Here is an 8,900-nt window from a genome sequence, read left to right as displayed (position 1 = left end):
GTCATTACTAAAAAGATAATCTAAAATTTGAATCTGAAATTCGGGTATAAAATTTGATATCAACACAAAGGCTTGTTTGTTATTTACCATGGATAAAATTTGGCCTGAATCTAACATAAACACATAAAAAAGTTACCGGAACACAACAAATAAATCAGCCAGTTGATAGGATGAATATAAAACATTGAACATTGACAGAAGCAGATTAGCCATGCCAGGTCTTTTCATCTGAAATAGTGGTTGCTGACACTTGAGTTTAAGCTTTTGATAATAAGTAACAGAAGCATGTGTTAGTATGAACTATGAAGTGGGGCTAAAGAGATTCTAGAAAGGTCATTGAATATGTCTAGATTGTCTTAAGAATATGGGATTAGGCTTTTATTAATTAAAATCCAGCGAGTTATTTCCTATAACTAACAGTAATATTATACATGGGGGGATACTTGGTGGCTTCCGGCAAATTAATTACAATACACCCACCAGAAAGAAGAACGAAGTAAAAAACTGTGACATCGGCCAAGAAGCGGACAATTTCCTTTGAATGTTAAAAAAATGGCTATATAATGAAATGACGCATCTATGATTTTACCAGGATGGAGCAAAATGCACATTTCCTAGCTTCCTACTCCACCGGGATCAAATCTGCAGATCATCCAATGAGATTTCACTTGGACTCAACTGCTTCAGTTTCTGGAAACCATGAGCAATACCAAATAAGGTCAGCTGCTAAGTAGAATATGACAAAATTATGGGTAGTTGAAAATCATTACCGTGATGAACTGTTGAGGATCATCAATACTTGTTGAGCCTAAAACAACTTCCCTGTTCAACTTTCCGGTGAGCTTGTGACAGACCCTTAGCTGTACATGAAAGGACATTTTTAGGAGATGGTATCAAAAATGTCTATCATCATAACCTCATGGTCTTGGAGATTGAGATCATAAAATTTTCATACCTCAGATCTTGTAGCTCCACCAGCTATAAACACAAAAATGCGTTTGCCCCTCTTTTTCAAATCACTCGATGCATGTCTTAGTACAGAATCACTGAGATGACATAGGAAAACAAGCATTAAAATCAAATTCACAGAATAAGAGCATTAAAGATAAGAAATTACAGGGGTCCTTGACAGTGGCATTGATGCATTAAAAGGAGTGAAATAAATAAATAAATAAAATCATATAAAACTCTTAAGGAGAATGATTCCAAAAGTAATTTGATAGGTATTCATAATAAGGACCTTGAATACCCATCGTCTGAACCACGAGGCCGAGCCCATGTTGGCGTCCTCCTTGATCTCATGGAATGAGCAACTGGAGCCTCATGTATGGATGCAGCAGCTGGAGATGAGCCATGGAAACTTGGACTAGGATCATTCATGCAAGGATAATCATCCTTCGATAGTTCTCCCAAGCTAAGTTTCTCGACAAGCTCCTGAAAATGGAAAAGAATTCACATGTAAGTAATCATTTTGCCATGAACTCCTAATATGTCAGATGCAAAGTTGCAGCATTTCTTTTACTCTTTTGAATAAGTTTTTGAAAGATGCAGAACTATGTTATATAACAAGACAATTGCAATAATAATCTCTCATTGAACCTTACTTATTACCAACGAATTACAGCTTAAAGATTTGGAACAAATGAACCATGACAAACTTGTTTAGAAAAGAAATGGCATTAGATCTTTTGAAGGGTTTTGACATAGTAAAACTAAACATATCGAAAAAGCGTACTGCAGAAAGAAGTTTAGATCTTTCTCATAAACAAAAACATACATAGGAAATGATATTTTTACCACCCACACCTCCAAAACATGAACTTCCCGAAGAACAACAAACAATATATCATTATATGATTAAAAAAAGTATTAACATTCAAGTTATTCTAAAGTGGAAATAAATATAAAATAGAAGTTATGCAAGACTGCAGAAGATTATGCAGCTAGTCACAAATGTAATAAAAAATGGTTCCAAAGAATGAACCTATGTCTAAACATACCTCTATTATAGGGTAAAAGCGTGATAATTGCCATGTTTCTTGCTCGCTACATCGGTCTTTCCTAGCTGCACGCTTCTTCTGGCAATTCATGAGCAAAGGAACAAGGAGAGAAGGAAAAGAACTTAATCAGCAAACAACAATACTAGATCAACCAGCAAAACCAGAGCTTCAACTAGTAAAACATTTACCTTGTGAATATCAAACTTCAAAGAAAAGGAACTGGCTGAACCTTTTTTGGACTCTGATAATGGTGCAAGCAAACTCATATTATTCACAGCATTTGCATCTTCGGTTGATAATTTTGCTAGCTGAAAAAAGTTAAAGCATCAGATTGGAGAAATATAATTGGCCGTCTGAAACTGCTTGAACTCAGATCTCTAAATGAAAAGGATAGTATTGTAAAGCCAGTAGGAGAGAGAAATCGAAGGGAAGGGTGGGGATGAAATAGAAAAAATGAAACGAGAAATATTGCAACCTTCATCAAACTAAGACCCTTTTCACCCTCAAACTTCTCAGGGTAAATGGCTGCAAGAATCATAATCAGCCGCAACTTATTTTCATGAGATACTGCCTGCAAAAAGAGATATTTCTAGTTTAGAAACTTGACAGAGTAGAATATCTCTTGGTTATGCTATAGTTAAATTTCTTACCTCATTTGTAGTAAGAAATTTAATTACATCTTTCATTCCAGCATCACCAAAAACAAGGTCTTGCTCCAGTTGCCCGAGTTCTTTTAGCCCTTGCTCTGTGATGATTTGGTTGATTTTTCCAGCAATCTGCAATCATAAAACTGAATCTGTATGAAGTCACTATATCTTTGATAATTAAAAGCATTTTCTTTCAGTCATAAAAAATCATGAATCATCCATCGGAAATTGGTTAGGAACCACATGAAGCTTGTACCATTAACATCTGTTTCATAAGGCAAATATCGGCTGCTCTTAGACATGAATAGAAGGGATAACTTCTAATCATGCCTCAAAATGATAAAGCACCATCATGGTAGAACATGCAGACCTTGAACAGAACAAATGATCCCCATGAATAATCCAAATATTTAAAATGTTTGTCTCACAACCAAGGTTTCAATGAGTTTTGGACTATTAGACAGAGGAAAAATAGGATAATATATTAATAGCAAAAGTGGTACTAAAATGCTAAATATAATCCAAATATTCAACAAAAGAATACAAAAAATCTGATCATTCAAAGGAATAAAAGAAGCAGGCACCATACAGAAGGCTAAAACAGAAATAGAGAGTTTTTTCTCCTCGAAAACAGGAGAGCAGATATCTGGGGCAAAAAATTCTATGCTTTTACATGGGCAAGAAACTGACCTCTACATGAAGGGAGAGCTTCTCAATTTGTTCACTGTATTGTGGCAATGCTTGAACCATTTTTTGCAAATCCCTTGTAGAAATTTCACCAACATCTCTATAAAAATGTTGAATTCTAAGGTGAGAGCAGAGTCAAGTAGCTAATAGTTCCAAATAAATTCATCAAGGACAACATTTTATAGCATTATTGCATTTAAGGTGGGGGCAGGGCTGATTCTATCTAAACATGACCTCAATCCTGAAATTTTTAATTGAAAAAACTGACATGTCCTACCTCAAAACCCGATTTTCAAAAAAAAAAAAAAAGGCTTAATGAAAAATTTGCCACTAACGTTTACATGTTTTGTCAAAATGACCTAATTGTGTTTTTTAGCTTTTTTTTGGCCATAAACCTTTATTCTTTTTTTTCAAATTGCTTTTTTAACAGATTTGATGAAAGTACCGTTAAAAAAGTTAACGGGATGATGTGGAATTTCATGTGGAATAATTTTAATGAGATGTAATTTATTACTTAGATAATCTAATAAAATAATTACATGTGGAAAATAATAAAATAAATAAATCATACATGAATTTAAAAAAATAACTCTTAATTTAAAGAAAATAAACTTAGTTATCTAAAAAATGGTTTCAAAATGAATGCACACCTTCAGTATTTTCGGTTTGATTTATTAATTATCTTTTTGAAACCTCTCAGAAAACAAACTAATGCATCCATTTTGAAATATTTTTTTAGATAATTATGTTTATTTTCTTTAAATTAAGAGTTATTTTTTTAATTTCATGTATGATTTATTTATTTTATTATTTTTCACATATAATTATCTTATTAGGTTACCTAAGTAATAAATTAGGTCTCATTAAAAATATTCCACATCATCCCTGTTGTTAATTTTTTTAATAGTACGTTCATCAAATCTGTTAGAATAAGCACTTTGAAAAAAAAAAACAAAGGTTGATGCCAAAAAAGGCTAAAAAATACAATTAGGGTCATTTTGACAAAACATGTAAATGTTAGTGGCCAAATTTGTCATTAAGCCAAAAAAAAAAAACTGCCTCTATAGGGTTGGGGCAAATCAGAACTGTTGGGTTCAGGGATTTTTGCCATCCCTAATTGTACAGCACTGATGAAACAATCAGAAGGTGCCAGGTGAGAAGACAGTGTATTCCGTAAAACTTTCAAGCATATACACAAACCTTGAACCATGCTGATGTTGTGCAGCTTTATTCTTTGATACAAAATTGGTCATCTTCTCATGCAACCTTAAATTAGCCTAAGAATACACCAGAGGGTCAATCAGGATTCAACATGGAGTTCTATGTTGGTCAGGCTCAGGAGCATTGGACATGATATAGGTCATACATGGATGTATTCAATTTTTTTAACTTTTTCCTCCTACATGGCAGTCAAGACCCCATACCCATGTCCAATTTTACTTACACGCCTGACAAGTGTCCAATCTGGGCACTTGATGGAAATGAAATATTAGAGCAATATAGGTTGTATATACACAGTAGAAAGCACCATACATACATCTCCTATATGTGCGTGTCGAAGCTCAAGCCATATTGGATCATGCTCCTCCAAAAGAACCTCCTTTTTCTCAGGAGGGCCTCCTGTTTTGCTTGGAACCTAAATAGTACACTTTCTTGATATACAGAAACCAGAAAAAAAGGTTCCTAGTTAAGTCAAGAACATACTGAATCTGACAACAGCACATACCTCATGTACATATTTATTCCCCTCCATATTCAGTAGATCATGGCACATGGCATCATAAGTCCACTCATGTATGACAGGAGCAATCTAGATAAGGTAATTAACCATTTATCATACACAAATTGGACAATCATGCAATGCAAATGGCATTAGCTTGCAACCAATATTAATATGCAAACCTGATCTATAGATCGATCAAGGACAAGCAATTCGCATGTTTCCTGCTGAGGAAAGTTAGGAATTGATTTATATTTTACAAGGCAATTCCAGATTCCAGCTGCAAGCTTGGTAGGAATTAGATCACGGAAAGTAGTCATGGTCATTGGATCCAGAGACTTGGCAGCTCGGTAGCGCACAAAAGGAAACTCCTAAAAGAATAACACATTTGAGAAAATTTTCGCTCCATTTGAGAATCAAAATTCAAAGACCAGTGCATATACCCTTAATGAAGCAAATACTGTAGCAATGCGGTTAGCCATCACATTCAAAGATGCATCAGCTTTGCGAGTATTTTCCTCATCACCAAAAAGGTCCTCAAGAGCCTTACCATTATCAGTGATGAAACCCTGTAGTGAGAAAATTGCAGTTCACTTGATAACAATTTTGATAGGCCATTCATCATTTGGGGGGGGGGGGATCAGATACACAAGCTTCATCATATATCATGATAAGCTAGCTTAAATTTCAAGGTTAAAATCTTCCAAAACCCTCTTGATCCCAATATAGGACATCTCAGTGGTTATATGCAAGTATATACAAATAGTACTTATTCTTCACTGAAAGTTTTTCAGGCTTAAACCACAAAGGCTTTTATTAGGACTTAATTTGGGCCAAAATTTGCATCTCAAATTTTAGCCTGGATATTTGAAAATGCAAGTTCCAAATAAATCAAAATGAACTGGTCCCTGTAAGAATATGAAAGGGCCACATAGGCTATTACAATTTTTTTCAGGAGAAAAAGAAAGATGATGATCACTATTTTAATTCAATTTGCACAATTGACCAGATTACCTGGCTGTCAATTGCAAAGTACTCCAAGTTCATCTGCATATGCCAACCAAGAAATGATCAGCACTAAACAACAACTCAACAATCAATGTGACTAGTTTGCACAATGCAGATTGTTTCAGGCAAAGTGGCAATCTAAAGAAAAAAAACCTAACCTCACTCAATGCACCTATGCGAGGCAAGACAGTTGAATCCTTCTTGATGTGAGCAACCAATTCTCTTGAGATAGGCGAACTGAAGTAAACAAACGCCCTTTTCCACATACCAGATAAAAGAATACATATATCAGAAGCTGTCATATGCTTGGAATTCTGAAGATTTAACCCCTCATGTAATGTATTACGTAAAAGATCTTTCACATACTTCCTGTATAAGGGAGTCCTTCCAGCCATGTCTGACAAGAACATAATAACACTGCACAAACACACAAGTGAAACAATAAAGGGTGAGGGGGGAAAAGCCCACCAGAGAAGTAGGATTATGTTGCACTATGACATATATACATCTCACAGAGACATTTCCTTTTATTAATTAGGATAACTAAATCTTGTACAACAGACATGCATGAATGCATGCATCCGTGCTAGGGAAAGCTATACTAGAAAATAGAATAAAATAAGGCTTCAGCAAGGTTAATTTCTGATGACGGAAGTATGATATGAGGTCATCTAAGATATAGGTAGTCAAATCATGAATGTAGACCTAAAATGGGAAAATGTTCAGTATGGAGTCTGCAACTGTTTGAAACTGGATTATTTTCTTTTCCCTGTAAATATAAAATTATATGGTCAACAAAAGGGGGAATGGACTAAAATGTGATACACACATAAAACTCGGTCCCAAAAGGAAAATACCTACCCAGCTAAAGACTTGATAATTGAAAACTCAGTAAAGGGAAGATAAATTACTTCTCTTTGGTTGGTTGAATGAAGTATATAGCATCCATTGATGGCAATGGCTGCCTGCGTCTGTATATGTCTTCTACCACTGCAAAACAAAACCAGAATCAATAAAATTAGAAGAAAAATTTGATCCTTGAAACTTTAAAATGATGACATAACTTATGTAGCTTATTATTTCATTGTTGCCCTATTAGAGCAGTTGTTATGCAACAGTTAAAATAATACGAAGCTTGGCTTACATGAAACTCCTTCTGCTGTGATGTCACCCATCTTGCAAGAGTAAGACATTACCTTAACCGTGACTTTGTCCATGATTAGCACCTGCTTAGAGGGGATTGAAAATCAAGATAAATAAGAACATTTCTAGCAACCAGTAACAATGATAACAGCACAAAGCCAGCCAATGAATAACCAAAACAAAAATAACAACAAGACCAGCATACCTTCCACGTAGATTTAGAGTCCTTCACTTTTGCAGAACGAAGCATTTCGTGTAATAACCCTTTACATACATCAAGTACATATAGAGATTTAAATCAGATCAGCCACCCAAAATTAGTGAACAAGATCATGCCTAAAGAATAAATGAAAAAAGGTAATAAAACACACACACACACACACACAATCCAAATGCATTATAACCTTGGTTTTTTGCTTAATGGATAGAAAGGTACAAGACAACTAGATGAAGCCTGGGCAGAAAACTTGTGTGCATCATTAAAAGCACCTTGCCTAGGGGTAGGGACCTGCTCTCACTGTCCGGCCCCATGCTTTTAAGCCATAACATGCATGTGCAGCCCTGATTATAATAGTTGAAACATCCCTACACTTCTACAAACTGCGCAGATCGTGATTGTTTTTAGCTCCTCTTTTTTACATATTTCCTTATTCCTATTATGAGTAATTTCACAGCGGGGAGTTAAGGATAAACTCGATGCATTAAAAATCAACTATAGCTCATGAAAAAAGTCCCGTTTTCATGAGCAGTATCAGTCTATATTATAGTTCTCAGCAAAATGCAAATAATGCAGCATATAGCACAGTCATAGCACTGATTTTATGTTTTTGAATTGGTATTGTTGAACAAAAAGACCACTTACATTCTTTGTTCAAATTTCATACATCGAAACCAATAAATTAAAATATATATAGTTAAGCTGATAAGTTATGAAATAATATCTTTTCTTCGTGGCTTTTCCTTAAGACTGCGTAAAAACACAAATTTATTGTATATTCAACTTAACTGACAAATTCATTACTAACGATTAAAATTCAGTAGAAATTACATGATCAGGTTCGAACTACTACTAACGATTGTGAAACCAGATAGATCATAATTAAGCAGAATGATTAGAGAATCTTAAAATTAAGTTTAACAAAGATTGAATAAATAGAGAATATAAGACTTCACTTTCACGGCTGATTTGCTTGAAATTCTTGTAGTGGTGGTCGCCAGCGCCGGAAGAAGAGTCGGAATCCGAATACGACATCGTTTAGAGAACCCTCTGATCAACCGATCCAGTGAAAAACAGGACCGAATAGATGGAGATCCTGGAGTAATCAAAACACAAGAGAAAAGGGAAAATGGAAGGAGAAGGAAGCGTAGATTGTAATTTTTTTTTTTTTGAAATTAGAAAATTATTATTTACACAACTATAATTTATGAGAAAAGGAAAAACTAGAAGGGACGGGTGAAAGAGAAATTATTTTTATTGAATTTTCTTCATTTTACTTTAATTTTTTATTTTTTTCAATGACGTGTTGACGGCTGACAAATGTCGAAAGTATATAATTTCACATTTCCATCTGAAAGTCGACGTGCATGGAATTATATTTAGAATAAAGCAACATTCGGTTATTGAATTTAGTAATTTTTTTTTTAATTTTGGATTCTAAATTTTGATTTGAAATATTATGATGTGGTTATTTAAAA

The 8,900-nt window shown here is 34.4% G+C and overlaps 1 protein-coding gene across 2 annotated transcripts; it reads right to left on the bottom strand.

Moving 5' to 3' along the window:
* Window positions 1-351: 351 nt before the first annotated feature.
* On the bottom strand, window positions 352-8,676 carry LOC107927002 (SNARE-interacting protein KEULE). Of its 2 annotated transcripts, XM_016857960.2 has the most exons (22): window positions 8,379-8,524; window positions 7,610-7,805; window positions 7,411-7,469; window positions 7,207-7,288; window positions 6,974-7,052; window positions 6,429-6,479; window positions 6,221-6,317; window positions 6,069-6,101; window positions 5,498-5,623; window positions 5,237-5,425; window positions 5,061-5,144; window positions 4,872-4,970; window positions 4,535-4,611; window positions 3,338-3,434; window positions 2,651-2,776; window positions 2,476-2,571; window positions 2,189-2,308; window positions 2,001-2,078; window positions 1,241-1,434; window positions 956-1,046; window positions 771-860; window positions 352-690 (listed from the first exon to the last, which is right to left on the bottom strand). In XM_016857960.2, the coding sequence occupies exons 3-22, from the start codon at window positions 7,453-7,455 to the stop codon at window positions 637-639; spliced, it is 1,908 nt and encodes a 635-aa protein (XP_016713449.2). In that variant the 5' UTR covers window positions 7,456-7,469; window positions 7,610-7,805; window positions 8,379-8,524; the 3' UTR covers window positions 352-636. The 2 variants fall into 2 exon arrangements, with proteins under 2 accessions (XP_016713449.2, XP_016713448.2); XM_016857959.2 differs by lacking the exon at window positions 7,610-7,805 and having other exon boundaries at window positions 8,379-8,676.
* Window positions 8,677-8,900: the final 224 nt, after the last annotated feature.

Source organism: Gossypium hirsutum, chromosome A08 (genome assembly GCF_007990345.1).
Source record: "Gossypium hirsutum isolate 1008001.06 chromosome A08, Gossypium_hirsutum_v2.1, whole genome shotgun sequence".
NCBI classification, from domain to species: domain Eukaryota; kingdom Viridiplantae; phylum Streptophyta; class Magnoliopsida; order Malvales; family Malvaceae; genus Gossypium; species Gossypium hirsutum.
This window is presented reverse-complemented; position numbering and strand designations above follow the sequence as displayed.